The sequence below is a fragment of the Marmota flaviventris genome, chromosome 10 (assembly GCF_047511675.1).
Source record: "Marmota flaviventris isolate mMarFla1 chromosome 10, mMarFla1.hap1, whole genome shotgun sequence".
Lineage (NCBI taxonomy): Eukaryota > Metazoa > Chordata > Mammalia > Rodentia > Sciuridae > Marmota > Marmota flaviventris.
This window is the reverse complement of record NC_092507.1, coordinates 122,847,407-122,866,727: the sequence shown is the minus strand read 5'-3', so window position 1 is coordinate 122,866,727 and position 19,321 is coordinate 122,847,407. Positions and strand designations below refer to the sequence as shown.

At 35.6% G+C, this 19,321-nt stretch overlaps 1 protein-coding gene across 5 annotated transcripts in view; it reads right to left on the bottom strand.

The window, feature by feature from the left end:
• Positions 1-19,321, bottom strand: part of Arnt (aryl hydrocarbon receptor nuclear translocator) — a 73,792-nt gene that overhangs the window by 15,091 nt on the left and 39,380 nt on the right. For 2 of the 5 annotated variants that reach the window (XM_027953885.2, XM_027953887.2), the window contains exons 5-12: positions 15,907-15,951; positions 13,387-13,600; positions 8,998-9,211; positions 7,693-7,795; positions 6,038-6,103; positions 5,551-5,636; positions 3,550-3,626; positions 2,124-2,258 (exon numbers count right to left, since the gene is read on the bottom strand). In XM_027953885.2, the coding sequence (XP_027809686.1) occupies positions 2,124-2,258; positions 3,550-3,626; positions 5,551-5,636; positions 6,038-6,103; positions 7,693-7,795; positions 8,998-9,211; positions 13,387-13,600; positions 15,907-15,951 (940 nt within the window). The remainder of the gene's footprint in view (positions 1-2,123; positions 2,259-3,549; positions 3,627-5,550; positions 5,637-6,037; positions 6,104-7,692; positions 7,796-8,997; positions 9,212-13,386; positions 13,601-15,906; positions 15,952-19,321) is intronic. The other 3 variants (XM_071618461.1, XM_071618462.1, XM_071618464.1) reach the window with 2 other exon arrangements.

Here is a 19,321-nt window from a genome sequence, read left to right as displayed (position 1 = left end):
TTTTAAAGTTCATCAACACTGTTGCATATATTAGTACTTTATTCCTTTTTATCATTCAGTGGTATTCTAACACAGATATACTATAGTTTGTATATTAACTCGTAAAATACTAATGTACATTAAGATTATTCCTATTTTGGGGCTATTATTAATACAGCTTTGAATATTTATGCACACATCTTTGTGTGAACATTTGTTTTCATTTCTCCTGGGTAGACATCCAAGAGTAGAACTGCCAAATTATAGGATATAATTGAGGTAAAATGATACCATTCTTTGCAGATACATTTCTAATCTCCTCATAAGTATTGTAGAGATATGCAGTTTTTTAAGAAACTATCAAAATGTTTTTGCAAAGTAGCTACATCATTTATACGTCTATCAACAATGTATGAGAGTTTTAGCTTTTCTACATTCTCATCAACACTTTTTGATTATAGCCATTCTGGTGTATATGATAGTATCTCATTGTGATTTTAATTTGCACTTTACTAATGACTAATGATTTTTTTATTTGTTCTTTTTAGATATACATGACAGTAGAGTGTTTTTTGACATACCATAGATACACGGAATATAACTTATTCTAAATGGAATCCCATTCTTGAGGTTGTACATGATGTGGAGTTCCACTGGTCATATATTCATGTACGAACATAGGAAAGTCATGTTTGGTTCATTCTACTGTCTTTCCGAAATATTTCCATCCCTTCTCCCCTCTCTTCATTCCCTTGTCTAATGACTAATGATTCTGAGCATATTTTCATATGCCATACATATTTCTTCTTTACTGAAATATCAAATCTTGTGTCCCTTTTATTAATTGCTTATCCTAAAGAGTTATTTATATATTCTAAATACAAATTGTTTTTCAGCCATATGATTTGCAAATATTTTCTCCCAGTCTGTGCCTGATCTTTTCACCTTCTTCATGACTTCCTTTTTTGGTACCAGGGATTGAACCCAGGGGCGCTTAATCACCGGGCCACATCTCCAGCCATTTATTGTATTTTATTTAGAAATAGGGTCTTGCTGAGTTGCTAAGTGCCTCATAAGATGCTGCAGCTGGCTTTGAAATCACAATCCTCCTGCCTCAGCCTTCGGAGTGGATGGGATTACAGGCATGCGCCACCGTGCCCCACCATGACTTCCTATTAAGAGAGTGAATTTTAATTTTGATAGAATTCAATTTATCAGTATTGTTCTTTGTAAAATCATGCTTTTAGTAGTATATGAAAAAAAATCTTTGCTTAACCCAGGGATACAAATACTTTCTCCTGGAAGTTTATTCATAACTTTAGCTCTGGTACATTTAGGTCTTTGAGTTGATATTTGTGGGTAGTGTGAAGTAAAGTCTAAGGTGTTTTTTTTTTTTTTTTTTTGGGTATATCACTCGGATATCCCATTATTCTATCACTTTTTGTCAGAGAGATCTCTTTCCCCCACTGAATTATCTTGGCACATTTGCTGAAAATGGTTAAATATAAAAGTAAACTCTATTCTGGCCTATGTATCTACTGATCTATGTGTCTATCCTTACACTAATACTACATTGTCTTGATAACTTTAAGTTCTGAATCAGGTAGTGAAAACCTCCAACATTGTTCTTTGTTTTCAATCTCTCTTCTTTACTAACCATTTCACATAGTCACAGCCAAAAAAACCTCCCTGATTTCAACAGCTTTGAAAATGTATATAAGTCAATTCAGGGATAGTTCACTGGTTTGTTGAATGAGTAAATTGTAATAACTGGTGCTAAATTTGTGTATTTTATGGGTTATTATTCCTTTGGATAATTACATAAATTATTTAAAGATAGATATACAGTATAGCTAATTAAAATGAGTACTTATGAATTATTATCTGTTTAATATCAGTAACAAAAGACAAATAATATTTGTACCTGCTGCTCCCTCCCAGTTTCACAAATCATATTTCTCTAGATGTAGACAGCTTTGTTAAGAAGCTGAAGATAAATTTAGCTACTGATAGAACAGGATCATCTCTTTTTCTGAACTAGAGTTGTTTTGGCTATCTCTAGAATAAGATAACTATATAACCTCAACAATGGCAAGGGAAACACAGGCCTAAGTATCAGTGACATGACAGTTGCAGCTCCTCACCTGTGGCTGGTAGCCAACAGTAGCCACACAACGGTGATCCACAAAAGTGAATATCCCCTCAATGTTGTGTCGGGAGATGAACTCTGTTGGTTGGCAAACGTTACTCATGTCTGTACAGTTGGGAGAACTAGTTACCTATGAGTGGAAAGATAAAATTGAGTAAAATGATAACATTCTTTGCAGACACATTTCTAATCTCCTCATGGAAATTGTATAGATATGAGACTCACAGTTTTACAAACTTCCAAATTTTTACCTTGCATCCAGAAAGCAAAATAGCAGAGGGGCCACAGAATCTAGCTCTATTCCAATACATATACTCTACCAAGTTAGTAAAGTAAGGAAAAAATGAAAAACCCACTTCCTTTCAGCTGACTAGGCTGTGCTCATTATTCAGATAGGAAAATTATGGTCTAACAAACATATTCTATACTTTTAAAAAGAATCAAAACAATTATATTTCTCTATTGTTAGTCATATAATGATAACATGAAAAGGATCCTTCCTTTTTTGTTCAGGGCCAAAGGAAATTAATTGGAAATAGAAAATTCAGCATCATAAAAGCTTAAGTCAAAAAGATAAAGGGAGTAGGGTTGCTGGCAAGTGCCTGTAGTCTCTGTATTTAGCAGGCTTATGAAGGAATAACACTCAAGCCCAGGAATTCAAGATCAACCTAGACAACAGAGTAAGATCCCATCTCACCACCAACAAAAAAGAGAGAGGGCTGGGTTGTGGCTCAGCGGTAGAGTGCTCGCCTAACATATAAAAGGCACTGGGTTTGATCCTCAGTACAACATAAAAATACAACTAAGAGAAACATTAAAAATACAACTAAGAGAAATATTAAAAAAAAAAAAAAGAGAGAGAGAGAGCGAGAGATAAGAGGGCTTGGGGGACTATGGCTCAGTGGTAGAACACACACCTAACATACAGGACATCCTGAGTTCAAACCCCAGCACACACACACCCACCAAACACACACAAAGTACCAAAAGACATAAGGGGAAAAGATTTCCCTCCATCATATTCCTTTATATATGTGTGTATGTGTGTGTGTGTGTGTGTACATGTGTGTGTATTATATACACATACACACATTTATTGATTTATTGGTTTATTGATTTTAGTTGTTGGTGGACCTTTATTTTATTTGTTTATATGCAATGCTGAGACTCGAACTCAGTGTGTCACACATGCCAGGCAAGCGCTCCACCACTAAGCCACAACCATAACCTGCTCCATCATACTCTTGAACTTCTGCTAAATCCAAGAGTAATAATGTTCATTAGGAATGCCAAACTTCTTAAATTTTTTGGACTTGTATGGAATTCTTAATTTGGCTCAATGGTAGAGTAAAATAAAATTAACATGAATAAGTACTGAAGGAGATTTCCTCTCACTTGAAAAAAAATATACTCATACTTGCCTGCAATCTGCCAATGGCCACTAGGCAAAACTTGCTTCCCTGGCCAGCTTCTGGGTCGTCATCTGGGAGGGAAACACCTTTGGAAGGTGAAATAAAAAGGATTTAGAGATCTCAAACTCAAATGCCTTCAAAAATCAGGTGAGTAATAATTCAAAATACATTTAGGTATGAAAAATCTAGATATAAAGCAATAGTTGCACAATTACATAGAATTTACCATAAATGCCAATTGTTGTTTCAATGTTTATATGTATATAATTATTAATTAATATATTTTATCCATACTAATTATACTTAACTGGAAAGCAAGTCTCACCCAAAGTAGTCTTTAAAAAAAAATACATATTAAGGCAGCCATTCTGTGATTATATCATTGGCAGAGAACAGATATCTTGCCTTACCTGTGACTTTTAAAGTAAATAAACAATGAAAATTGACTATAACAAACACCAATAATTATTTATGTCCCTCGGTCTTTTCCACTGTTTTACCTGGAAAGCCACTGTTTTACCTGGAAAGGGAAGAAGAGTACATTTCCCCCCATTCTTTCTAAGGTTATTTTCTATTTATCCAAGAAGTCAGCATTTCCTTAATAGCTATACAGAAGTATGAAATATCACCACATACCTTAAAAGTATGATTTATACAATATATAGACTAAAAAATGCAAACATTACTACTTGTATCGCTTAAAATTAATTTTTCTTAATTATATTAAGTAGCATTTACTGGGTGCCTGCCATATGTCAAACAATGGGTTGGAATGCTTTCCTTATATTAAATTTAATCCTCACAATAAACCAATATAGGAGAGAAGACTGACAAAAAATTCAAGCAATATACCCTAAGTTGTATGTACTGCTAATAAATAACAATGCTAGAAATCAAATCCAAGTTTTTCCAAATTGAAGTTTAATCTCTACCCAAATATACCACCTTGCCTCTCTTTTCTCTTAGTTTGTGTCTACCCATCTGGCAGGGAAGGAATGAGGTTGATATGATTTGGAAACTTTCACAAGTCAATTTAAAAAGCTGATCCTTGTACTCCAACCTCCTTGGTCATATTTCATTTAACCTCAAATTCAAATAATCTAATCTACTCACAGTCTGATTTAAAGCCTTTGCAGACTACATTCTCTTTATAAGTTATTATATTTTCCCTTTGTTCCTCAAGGTCTTGCACCTATTTTACAAAGCTTTCCCAATTAGTTACATGAAATGCCAATGTTTCTTTACAACAATTAGTTAGAACATAGGTATCCAGTATACATTATTATGAATTTGCACATTTAGAATTTACAAAGCTCAGCTTGGGATCGGGTTGTGGCTCAGTGGTAGAGCACTTGCCTAGTATGTATGGTGCACTGGGTTCAATCCTCAACACCACATATAAAATAAATTTTAAAAATAAAGGTATTGTATCCATCTACAACTAAAATAAAATAAAAATAAAAACTACAGTCTCAAGCCAGAGGCACTGGTACATGCCTGCAATCCCAGTAACTTGGGAGGCTGAGACAGGAAGATCACAAGTTCGAGGCCAGCTTTGGCAATTTAGTGAGTTCCTCAGCAACTTCATGAGATCCTGTCTAAAAAAAAATACCTTAAAAAAAAAAAAGCAAAAACCACATCCTAAGTGGGTCATGGTGGTGCACACCTGTAGTCCTAGCTACTCAGGAGGTTAAGGCAAAAGGATCACTTGAGCCCAGGAGTTCAAGGCCAGCCTGGGCAACAGAGTAAGACTTTGTCTCAAAAAAAAAAGAAACATATTCTGTAACATAGAAATAATGAGTTATTTTCAAATTTAAGTAATTCTTCTCCCCAACTGGAATATCAACTCAGTGATGAATGAGAAGTAGTCTTCTCCATCTGTCCTATTATCTTTCAACTTATAGCAAAGTACACTGCATATACCAGATATATAGTAAATGTTGATGATTTGCTTGGACTCTCTGAGGAACCAAGCGCACCAAGGGAGAAATCACTATCCAATTTTCCTACCTGCTGGAGGCCAGGCCTTGATATAGCCTGTGCAGTGGACCACAACAAAATGAGGCTCCCCATCCTTCACAGAGCCAAGTCCATTCCTAAAAGAGTTAGAGGAGTCAGGAGAAAAACCTTACAAAGTAAATCTTAAAGGGAAATGCTGCCCTTAATACCTTTAAATTTAGACTCCTGGGTGTTTAGAAAACAGGATAATAAGTGCTTGGACCTTTTCACCAAAGAGTGACCACCATAATTTTAAGCCTTGCCAAAGCAGAACAATTAAAAGGTACTGCAGCAAGAGGAAAATAGGTAAAGAAGTAGGCAGCTTCCAGTTTTTTAGGATGAGCAAGTGAACCTTTAAAGTTCAGCAAACTACTACCAGTAAAAAAAGTGGGAAATGAGGAAGAAGAGTAAGGGCTGCTAAAGAAAGGACTACAGTTAAGTTGGGTGAAAAAGTAAAGCTCTTTGTCATCCCTTTGGTTTTCACTACTTAGGACCTCACCTGCATCTGTTCCTCACAAAGCTTAATCTATTCATGGAGACTGAGTCCACAGCGCTATTGCCACACCTGTTTCAATGAACAGAGAGATTAAAAGCAGCCAGGCTGCATGATCAATGAACTTTCCATAGTAACAGCAGGATAACAGGCTCTGGATACAACCAAACACAGAAAACAAGTTAACAGTGCTCTTAACAATAAGGATGGACAAAGATAAACCAAGTCTGGTATTTCTAAAGCTTACAACTAAGAATTTAAATTTTTAAAAAAATGTGTCATATGTTCTTCAAATGTGAAGATTCTCTATATCAAAAACTGGTGGAGCTTTCCTATAAAGAACCAGATAGTAGCAGGGGACAGTGGCTCATGCTTGTAATCCCAGTAACTCAGGAAGCTGAGGCAGGAGTATGGCAAATTCAAAGCCAGCCTTAGCAACTCAATGAGGCTCTTTGCAACTCAGCAAGACCCTATCTCAGAATAAAAAAGGGCTTGGGCTGGGGTTGTAGCTCAGTGGAAATGTAGCTAGTATATGTGAGGCACTGGGTTTGATCCTCAGCACCACATAAATAAAATGGAGGTATTGTGTCCATGTACAACTAAAAACAAACAAAACAAAACAAAAAAAAGGCGGAGGCAGCGTGGGAGGACGAGAGATGTGGCTCAGTGGGTAAGAACCCCTGGGGTTCAATAGCTGGTACCAAGGAAAAAAAAAGGAACCCAGATAGTAAATATTTCCAGCTTTGTGGGATATACATCTGTTGCAACCAATTACCTATGACATTACAGCATGAAAGACACCATATGTAATATGTAAACAAATGGGCATAGCTATGTTCTCATAAAACTTTATTTACAAAAAAAGGGCTGTGGTTTGCTGACTCCTACTCTTCATTAATCACAACCTAATCTATCTACTACAATTCATTACTCTTTATCTTATTCCTGCCTATGTCTTTGCATTAGCCATGTCCATTATGCTGGGATACTACCTCCAATCCTACTTTCCCACTCATTTCTTTAAAATAAAAACAACAAAACTTACATAGTTTAATATATTCCATGCTCTGTTCTAAATATCTTTACATATATTAATTCATACAATCTTCATAACAACTTCATGAGGTCAGATTGATATTACCTCCAATATTAAATGATAAAATCAAAGCACAAAAAAGTCAGGTGATTTCTCTGAGGTTTCAAAAGTAGGGTCAAAGCCAGAATTCAAATCCAAAGAATACTTTGGATTAGAACAAAATCCAGCAGTTCGAATCTAGAGGCTACTCTAAACCACTATTCATATAATATTCAATTTTGTACTTTTCCCAGGAAATCTTGCTTTGAATCCATTTTTTAATCAGCAAAATGGTAACCATGAATCTTAACCTATAGGGTGGCTGAAGGGATGCTATAACAGACATAAAGTACTGATCACATTGTTTGGCATAGAAGGGATTCAGATAATTCAGATAATGTTAGTTCCCTTACCAAATACTTTATTCTATGCTATAATTCACCTAGGTCTTGTACAGTTAAAATTAATTCAACTGAAGCTTGGATTTAAAATGTTAATTTCTCTGACAGAAAAAAATGAAAATAAAAAAATAAAAGCCTGAGCTCTTGAGGCTATGCCAAATTGTAATCCTCAGCCTAACACTTACCTCATTCGGCAAATGAATGATCTCCTTGAACCCATACACATTCTCATAGAAGACTGCTGACCTTCCTTTTTCACTGTTCCAGTCTTTAGATCCAGAATACGCCCTGAAGAAAGATGTGAAGAACAATCTGGAGTGCAATCTTGTGAGTGGGAAAGGGCAGAATACTAAAAGCAAGTATAAATCCTATTCACCCTCCAACCTCCTTGCTTATAACAGAATAGACCAAGCCGAAGACAAATTTTTTCAAGTCTAAATTATTTCAATTCTCATTTAAGTTCAAAGGCAGCACTGAAAATAACTGTGCAAGGGAAGGTAGAAGTGGAAAGTAGTAGTAGAGATGCAAGAGGCAAAGCTATACTCTCATTCCTGATTAGATAAACACAAAAAGTAAACATCATTGGTTTAAAAACACAAATTTTTTTTAGTTGATGATGGATACAATACCATTATTTTATTTATTCATTTTTATGTGGTGTTGAGAATCGAACCTAAGCAAGTGCTTTACCATTGAGCCACAACCCAGTCCAAAAAACATGTATTTAATATGCTTCATAAACATACATCTGTTTCAATGTTTGGGGAAAAGGAAGAACTAAAAAAAGAAAAAAGAAATCTAGAAATACTTAAAAGAGGAAAAAACTAAAAAACTAAAGACCAGCATTAATATGATGTTTGGGGACTGTTCTGTATTTTAACCAGCAGTTTTTAATCTGCTTCTACTTTAAAATTTTTTCCTACAGTTGCTTGGGAACAAATATGACTTTTTTCCTTCTAACCAAACTTTGACAAAAGGACTGAATAGCATTAAAATGGGGGAATAGATGTAGGGGAAGGGAACAGTACAGATACAAACAAGGACTACAAAATACTACTTTATTCATTGACCAATAACAACTCCCATATAAAATAAAAATCTGTTATCACAGAGTCTACCATAAAGCCAAGAACAAGTGGATAGAAAAAAATACCATGAAATTATTCACACAAATGATATAGAAGCATAGATGACTCTTTTAATATGGAGGAAGATATTTTAAGCATTGAGTTTACTGTTTAATTTACAATAATATTAAGGTAAAAATGAACTTTTATATGAGCATAATCACTAAAGAAACATTTTCTAAGGATGAATCACAAACTAGATAATCTTCATGTGGATAAAAAGAACTGATTATATTCATTAGAGAAGAAAATACTAGAAGCTTTGCCAGATCCAACAAATAAATTTAAGAGCTTTAAATACCTGTGATGCCTCAGAAAAATAAGAAAAAATTCTCATTCATTTCACATCCCTGTAACTCTCACCTGTCAGGGCATTTTCCGATGTGGAAAGCTGCTCCCGAAGTTTATCCACATCATCTGGGTGCACCTGATCATAAAGTGTGCTGCCAAACCATTCAGACTGTGGCTGGTTCAAAACAGGAGTCACTGAATCAGAGACATATACCACCCGGCCTGTCTCACATGAGACAATAAACAGAAAGCCATCTGCTGCCTCCAAGATCAAATGTTTCAGTTCCTAACCAAGGAAAAAAAATCAATATTTTAATATTTAAAATAAAGTTAATATTGAACTCTGAAAAGACAAATATTTCTATAGAGGGGAAAAATAAGATCCTTCATGCCGTATGTATACTTCTATAAGCAATTGCTGACTCATACCTGATTCACAGCCACAGGTTTCCACCCTAAATGAAATTACCTTCATTGACAACAAAGTTTTTTCAATAGCTACTTCTTCAATTGTGCTACTACTTCTCTATGTTGCCATCCACACCTCTTTCTTCCTCTTTATCTCAGGACTCAAGAGGGGAACAAAAAGGGTTACCACCAACAATAACCTACTTTTTCTAATACCCTTTATTTATTTATTTTTATACGGTGCTGAGGATCGAACCCAGGGCCTCGCACGTGCTAGGCGAGCACTCTACCACCGAGCCACAACCCCAGCCCAACTGACTTTTTTTTTTTTTTTAATATTAATTTTTTAGTTTTCGGTGGACACAACATCTTTATTTGATTTTTATGTGGTGCTAAGGATCGAACCCAGCACCCCGCGCATGCCAGGCGAGCGCATTACCACTTGAGCCACATCCCCAGCCCCCAACTGACTTTTTAAAAAAATATGTTTTTGTTATAGATGGACACAATATCTTTATTTATTTATTTTTATGTGGTACTGAGTATGGAACCCATGTGCTTGGCAAGTGTTCTACCACTGAGCTATAACCCCAGCCCCAATAATAACTTCCAATGACTTCTTGATCTCATGTTCTCTGGTCTCTTTTTAGGATCTTCTCAGCAAATATACACACTTTCTCTTTCCCTTCAGGCCTATTAACACGATGTTTCCTCAATTCTATATGAATCTTCCCTCAAGTTGGTCAGAATGTTCATTGCCAACCTTATATGTTCTAAAAATAATGTTACAGTCAATGACTCTATTCTCTTTCAATTATTTCTCAATCCCACTGCAATGATCACTCTAATATATTATAATTTTTTTTAGTTGTCTATGGATGTTTATTTTATTTATATGTGGTGCTGAGGATTGAACCGAGTACCTCACACATGCTAGGCAAGTGCCCTATCACTGAGCCACAACCCCAGCCCTATTAATTTTTTGAAGGAGTTTACTAATGACCTCCTAATGGCCAATTCAAGTCCCTTTTCCTGGGTTTTTATTATTTTTTTAATTCAATCTCTCAAAGAAATCTGATGATGTCCATTCTAGCCTAAAAATTTTATTTTTCCCTAGATGCTTCTGATTCTACACTCCAATTTTTGCTTCTTCAGACCCTCTGTCCTTTGTTCAAGTCTTTTTTTCTTTTTGGTACCAGGGATTGAACCCAGGGACGCTTAACCAGTGAGCCACAACCCCAGCCCTTTCGATGTTTTATTTTGAGACAGAGTCTCCCCTAAGTTGCTGAGGCTGGCTTTAAATATACAATACTGGGTTGGGGCTATGGCTCAGAGGTAGAGCGCTTGCCTACCATGCGTGAGGCACTGGGTTCGATCCCCAGCACCATATAAAAACAAAATAAAGATATTGTATCCACCTATAACTAAAAAATAAATCTTTTTAAACAAATAAATATACAATCTTCCTACCTCAGCCTCCCTAGCCTCTGAGATTACAGACATGTACCTACCACCATGCTTGGCTCAAATCTTAAATGTAGACAATCCCAAGATTTTATTCTTTATTCATACCACTGTTTCTTCTTAGGTTTTATACATCCCCAGAAAACCTTTTTTTTTCTTTACTTGAGCTTTCAGTAAACCTAATTTCCAAGTGTCTGTTATATATTTCCAAGTAGATACTGTAACTGCAACTCAATGTCAACATCTCAAAACCACAATCATATCCATGTCCAAAATATAATCATCTGCGCTCTTCCAGCATTCCCTTTCTTAACAGCATCCTCCTAGGCTAGAAATCTAACTACTCTCCCTCCCATTCCAGTTTTCTCAATTCTACTTTCCAATACTATGTCACTGTCCTAATCATCCTATGCTAAGACAAATGACATGATCTTAATAATTTTACCCCCTCCAATCCATCTTTAAAATGCTATAGGTACATTAAACACATTTTTTAATGGCTCCTCCCTGCCTAACAATTAAGATCTAAATTCTTTAAAACCTAAATATTCCATCATCAGGTCCAAGCCTATCAAAATCTAAACTACTTGGTTTTCCTTCAATAACTCACTTTCACACCTCTAAATTTTTGTTCAAGTTATTCCCAAAATCTATAATACTTTTCCCCATGTCCTCATTTTCTTTATCTCATTTCTACAATCCTCATTATTATACCTTTATAATAGAACAGATTTCGTGTTTATGTATTTATTTACATGTCTGTATCCAACAGTGACTATATCTTTTATCATTCTTTGTATTTCTCATAGTACAAAGCACTTGGCTTGCCCACAAAAGGTGTGCTAAACTGATATTTGCAAACTACTAGTATTTGTGTACTGACAGAGCAAATTACCTGTTTCAATGAACAGTATAAAAATTAGCTATACGTGCTTTCCAACTGGCCACCCTGTTTGCAGGATTCTTAATTCCTTTCTCCCAAACATTCCTTCACTTTTTCTAATTCTTTGGTTTTTAACATTGGCATTACAGGTGAATTTGTTCTTATTTATACTTCCTGTATTTTCCAAAATGATCATTGGTTATTTTTTTTAATATTTATTTTTTAGTTGTAGTTGGACACAATACCTTTATTTTATTTATTTGTATGTGGTGCTGAGGATCGAACCCAGGGGCTCACATGTGCTAGGCGAGCGCTCTACCACTGAGCCACAACCCCAGCCCTCATGGGTTATTTTTAATAATCAAAATAGAACATATTGGGGCTGGGGTTGTGGCTCAGCAGTAGAGGCACTAGGTTCAATCCTCGGCACCACATAAAAATAAAGTAAATGTTATTGTGTCCACCTATAACTAAAACAAATATTTAAAAAAAAAAAAAAAAGATCATGTCTTCCTTAACCACCCTCATTCAAGTCTGGCCATTCTTATCACTTTAGCCATCCCTCCATTATATATTTATCTAGTCACACACAAATTATTTTTTTTAATGTTTATTTGCAGATGGACAAAATACCTTTATTTATTTTATTTATTTATATGGTGCTGAGGATCTAACCTAGTGCCCCATGCATGTGAGACAAGCACTCTTCCACTGAGCCACAACCCCAGCCCACTCACAAATTATTACCAAAGAAAAAAAGACCATTTTCTTCTCTGTATGCATCTTCCTATCATGCTCCACTTGTGTGTGTTTATTGCCTCTCACATATTTATATTCAGACTGAGTTCTTTAAAGGCAAGAAGGATTTCTGCCTTATTTTTCTCATACTGCATCAAATGTGAGAGCACATCCCTGAGCAGCAATGACTGCCTAGCCAGGAGCAGTGGCCCATGCCTATAATCCCAGTGGCTTGGGAAGCTGAGACAGGAGGATCGCAAGTTCAAAGCCAGCCTCAGCAAATTAGTAAGGCCCTAAGCATCTTAGCAAGACCTTATTTCAAAATAAAAAAGGGCTGGGGATGTTGCTCAGTGGTTAAGCAACCATGGGTTCAATCCCTGGTACCAAATCAAAAACAAACAAACAAAAAATCAATTATCGGACTCTTTCTATTACTTCTTTCATCCTCAATAACCCTAAAAACAATTGGTTCCATGGACATGGTAATCTCTTCTTTTGGGGATTATACTGTTCTTCTAAATTACAGGTTGTATTTATGAGATGAATTCTAAAATGCCTAGAAGGCTGGATATGGTGGCTCACACCTGTAATCCTAGTGGTTTGGGAGGCTGAGGCAGGAGTATCACAAGTTCAAAGCCAGCCTCAGCAACTTAGCAAGGCCCTAAGCAACTCAGCGACACCCTGTCTCTAAATAAAATATTAAATAGGGCTGGGGATGTGATCTATGGTTAAGCACCTCTGGGCTCAATCCCCAGTACATAAAATAAAATAAAATACCTACAAACTTGCTAAATAATTTTCACAACTCTTCTCTGCTTTTTATCACCCCAATGCTTACTAACACTACAGCCAAGTACTGAAACTCTTTTTCCCATGGTCTGAATTTTTCCTGAGGAGCTACATTCTTGTCCAAATGAATCAAAACTTTCAACAGATTCCAGACTCTCACAGTTCTAAGTCCCAGAGACCTGATCAGTGAGGAAAGATGGCTTATAGGAACCATCAGTGGATGTGTTGCCAGTTCCTCTCAAGGACTTCATGTGAGAAACTGCCATGCGTAAGATGGTTAGCTTGTCTGGTTTTCGAGCCAGGGCACTACAGGTGGGTACCATGTCTGACAGTTCAGTGATGTAAGCTGTCATCTTGTTCCGTCGTCGCCGTTCAATTTCACTATGATTTTCCCTGTATGAAGAAAGAAAGGAGAAGCCCCATCCAGGTGATCACATCTGGTCATTTGGTAGCAGGGAAAGTAATGTGGATACCAAGTGAGCGGCTGAAGAATGTCATATTTTAGTTTAATGATGCTTAAGTCTCAGAAATTAAAATAAGGTTTGCCAACCTCATGCAGAGCAAGCATGGAAGAGAATTTACAGAGAATAAGCAGATATCAAACTCCTCCCTCCATCTCCTGGGAACATCACATCCTATGTAAACTACCACTCCTTAGAACAAAAGTGTTTTAAGAAATGATAGTATTTATAAATGTTAGTTTCACTCACTTAAGTTCCCAAATGACAAATAATCTCAGCTTGGCTGATTAAATATTTCCTAATTTAATTTTTTAAAGGATAGAAAATAAAATGACCAATTTTTGCTAACTCAAGTATATTGCTCAATAGCTGATATAAGAAATAATAGCATAGATATTAAGGGTCTATAAAATGTTACTTTGCTGTACACTTCTCTCTTAAAACATGAGAAGGCAAAATTGAAAGATCTGAAGTTTTATTTGTCCCATTATGCACAAAAGTCCTATCTTCTGAGTGTGGTGCCAGTGCACTGAACTTAAGACACTGGCAGATACCAAGTGGATCCCCATCTGGGACTAAGTGAGTTGAAAAGCGGGTGCTTAAAGGCCTGGAGACAATTTGGATTGCACCATGATAAGTACACCACATCTCTAAAAAATGATTCAGCTCAAAATTGAGACAGAATGATATCACTGTCAAAAGGAATAACTCAGTAGTTTTCAAGTAGGAATTCTAAAAAGTCCAGGAGGTTTCTCAGTGTCCTCAATGGAGATAACTCAAGGAGAGACCAAATTACATACTGCTTATCTGCTTCTACTTGAGCAGCTTTGTTTAATCACCTTTAAATTCTTCTATTACCACTTCAGGATTCTACTTGAACAGCAGTTCTTTGTCAAAAAAAAAAAAAAAAAAAAAAAACTAACAAAAACAGCCTACTAATCCAAAAAAAATTTTTCTTTTTTATGAGACGAGTAAACTGAAGTCAAGTGACTTTTCCCAGGGCAGCCCTCAGTCCCAACATAGTGCTTTCCTCACCACATCATGCTGAATCAGTTTTCTAGAGATTGAAAGTGTTAGTAGGAAGCATGGGTTGAAATGGTAGCAAAATGAGCTTGTGGCACAGCTCATAGAGGTAAATGAGAGAAGGGGAAAAATTGTAAAAATAAGTGTTTGTATCAATGATGTATTTCCTACTAAGTTAGACCAGAACAGAAAAGTTTGAATACATATCTTCTGCAGTATTTCTATGTTATAGATAATAGTCTCAAAAGAGAACTCTACAATTTTCTTTCCAAATGGCAAAAAGGTTTCACCACATAGGTTTGTTTATTTATTTGTTTATTTGGGCGGAGGTACCAGGGATTGGACCCAAGGTCACACAACAGCAAAGCCAATATATACTGTAAATTAACATGATCTGAACAGACAAAGCCACATCCCCAGTGCATTTTAAAATTTTTTTTCTTTTGAGAAAGGGTCTTGCTAAATTGCTCAGGGCCTTGCTAAGTTGCTGAGGCTGGCTTTGAAACTTGAGATCCTCATGCCTTAGTCTCCTAAGCTGTTGGGATCACAGGCGTGTGGCACCGCACCCAGCTAGGTCCACTTTTAGTTACTTTGCCTGAGATATCTAAAATTTGATTCTAAGTCTTCCCTGTATCCAAAAGATTTCTGACAGTAAGTCTAGAAACTTGATTATCTAAATAGGCACAAGGGAGTTAAAACTTTTTGGGAAATCACAGTAAGAATTTGATCACCAAAGCAACACCAGTAAGTGACCTAGTAATCTAGGCTGTGAATCTACATAGGAAAATACAAGTGAGTTTTCTAGAGAGACAAGAGTAAATGCTGAGGTGTATACTGGGAAGAAACTACAAATACAGGTATGTTTATGGTTTTCTGATTTTAAAAAAAGTATTCCCTGCTAAAGAACCAACTAGCACAACTGAATTATTTCTAAATCCTTTTGATTCTGTGAAATTTTGTGCTGAGATAAAGAAGGAAAGAGAAAACTTAAAACTCATAGCAATTAAATTCCTAAGTAAAATTCCCTCAACTCACCCACTTTCTGATGGGGGAAGCCAAAGTTCCTGTTACACTCAAACTTCTAAAAAATCTTGTCCTCTCTTGCCACAGATAAGGAAAAAATACAAAGAGAAAGGGGAAGAAAAGATAGAATAAGAAAAAGGATAGGAAAGCAGCATCATCCGCTTCATCATGCTAAAGACACTGTTCTCCTACCTGGCAAGTCTCTCTTTATCCGCAGAGCTCTGCTCATCATCCGACCTAAAAACAGAATTAATGAACTAAGCTAAAATTAAAACAAAAAGGATGGATGGAAAAAAGGAAGGAATGAAGGAAAGAAAAAAGAAGGAAGGAGAAATGGGAAAGGGAAAGAAAGGAGAAAAGAAAAAAGAAACAAAACACATGTAGAGAAGTGGAGGAAATGGAAATATGCACCAGAACCTTGCCTGCAATCTACAAAACCATCTGTTAGGACAGAGAAAAAGTAACTTACAAGATAAATGTCAAAATAAAAGTAAAGCCAATATATACTGTAAATTAACATGATCTGAACACAGAAAGCATTTTGTAAATCAATCTCTTTAGAGACCAAAGATATACAGAGCTTAAACAAAAAACAACAAAGGAAATTCAGGAATATGCTTCTCAAATATTGCTCCCAATCTGGAAAGAAAATTATACTCATAGGAGCTATTCTATAATTAAAAAAAAAAAAATTAAAGACAGAGTAAATTGAAGAAGGGTTGTCAAAACAAATGATCTCAAATAGTCAACCCTACACACACACATACACTCAGAATAACCAACCATATTTGAGTGGAGAAATTATGTAACTAAGACCTAAGTTTCTGGCATATCCTTTATCACTGATGTGTTCCTAAAGTAATTCTTACTTCCAGTTCAGTCACTTTACCATTTTCTGTGGAACAGCCGTAACACGGCTGGATCCTCAGTATCAACTCTTCCTCCCCTAGAGGAGGACAAAGGATTATCACTACATTTTTCCAGAAAACAGACACTGTTAAGAGTGGATGGCCACTGAAAAAATATCAGGGTATGTATTGGCAGGTCAGTGTATCTGTACTCAACTCTATTTCAGATAGATAATCCTCAAGCAAAATGTCTAAATATTGCATATTAACAGGCTTAAATTTTTAGTTATTAAAAATGACTATAACTATGATACACACTTGTAACCCACTCTTACTGAGGAGGCTAAGGTACCAAGATTAATTGAGCCTTTGAGCCCAGGAGTTCAAGGCCAGCCTGGGCAACATAGCAAAACCTCATTTCAAAAAAAAAAAAAAAAAAAAAGGCAGCAATGACTTCAACAATATATAGGGAAATTTCTAATGAGATGGTCAGTACAACAAAAGATATACAAATTAACATAGCAATTATAAGAAGCATGCAAAAACTGTATATATTGATGAGGGAAAGATTATATATATAAAATCAATTCTATAAGCTATTAAATATTTTAGAGTTTTATGTTCCTTGAGTTATTATCTCTACATAGTTCCTTAACAAACTATGTTTTTTTTTTCAAGAAGTTGAGAAAATTCATACTTGTTCAGCCTTTCAAGACTCTTTATTGAATTCCCAAGGATATGTGAGGTTAACTACCTTAACACATCATGTCTTAAAGGAATAAGTGTTTGTAATAAATATATAAATTCCTATTACTACTCCTATTACTACAGAACTGTAATCCTTTATGTACTCTAATATTTCTGAATAAGACATATGAATATGTAAACATTCACATTATGCACTACAAATGAAAACTAAAATAGTTCAAAGTTCATGTTTTCATGGCTTTTGAGAATTTCAATCAACAGAATATGGACCTATACCATCTATACTAATTGATGGCTTGACTTTTTTTTTTTAGTACCAGGGATTGATTGAACTCGCAATTCTCCTGCCTCAGCCTCCTGAGCTGCTGGGATTACAGATGGCTTGACTTTTTTAAGCAGTTTGAAAAACGATTCCTCAAACATCTATGTTTAGCTTCTCATTTTATAAGTGGTTCACAGCCAGGCATAGTGGTGCACACCTATAATCTCAGCAACTTGGGAGGTGGAGGCAAAAGGATCACATGTTCAAAGCCAGCCTCAGCAACTTAGTGAGGCCCTAAGCAACTTAGTGAGACCATGTCTCTAAATAAAATATTTTTAAAAAGGGCTGACGATGTGGCTTAGTGGTTAAAGTGCCCCTGGGTTCAATCTTTAGTACAAAAAAAAAAAGTGGTTCACATTCTAGACTTTATAATTAGCTACTTCAAGTAGGTTTTTTTTTTTTTTAATAATTTTTTATTTATTTGCAGGGCTAAGGGCCTCAAACGTTAGGCAAATGTTCTGCCGCTGAGCTACAGCCCCGGCCCTTCAAGTAGGTTTGATAAATAAATCATTCATTTTTTTAAATAAATTTTTTAGCTGTAGATGGACACAATACCTTTATTTTATTTATTTAGTTTTATGTAGTGCTGAGGATGGAACCAAGTGCCTCACACTTACTAGGCAAGTGCTCTACCACTGAGCCCCTGCCCCAGCCCAAATAAATTATTCTTAAAAAACCTCTTATATTCATTTTTTTTTCCTATTGCCATAATTCTGGCCCAAACACTCAGGATTTTACAGCTGTCTTATATTTCAACAGCTTCTACCTACTTCCGTGACTTCTGTCCTTCTCTTTAATCAATTCTATATGCTATCACAAAAATATCCCTACCAAGTATTTTATATGATATTCTCTAATTCAAAGCCTGTGATAGCATCTTTTTTTTTTTTTAATTTTTTTTAATATTTATTATTTTTTAGTTTTCGGCGGACACAACATCTTTGTTTTTATGTGGTGCTGAGGATCGAACCCGGGCCGCACGCATGCCAGGCGAGCGCGCTACCGCTTGAGCCACATCCCCAGCCCCTGTGATAGCATCTTACTGCTTCAAAATGTTTGAAAATTTTCTGCCTGATATTTCTTAGTTCTCCAAATGATTGTTTCTCACAGTGGTTTCCAGATGGACAGCATCAGCAATGAATAAATACTAAGTGCTCCGTTAAGTACTGTACTTTGAAATAGTAAGATTTTAACATTTTTGAGGTTGCTACAAACTTAATTTTTTAAAACAGAAAAAACTTACTGCTTAATCATATATAATATGAACTTTCTAAAAGAAAAACAAGTATCTGAGTTGAGAAGGATTTAGTGCTTAGTAAAAAGTAAGTACACTTCATCATCTTGATAAATCATCTTAAATAAATTTATCTTAATCAAAATTCCATTCTTTACAAAAAGTTCTCTATCACCATTTTTTAATAAAATATTAATTTATATATATATATATTATTAGTTGTTGATTGACCTCTATTTCATTCATTTATTTATATGCAGTGTTGAGAATTGAACCCAGTGCCTCACACATGCTAGGCAAGTGCTCTACCACTGAGCCACAACCTTCTTCTATCATCATTTCTTAAAGAATAAAACACATTTATCTATACAGATTTTCTAGTGTCTGTACTAATTTAATAATAAATTCATATAAATCCATAGTTTGTGTTCTTGTGGACTCCTAGCAAAAACACTCCTATAACTATCACATATATAGAAAAGCAACGTATAAAAT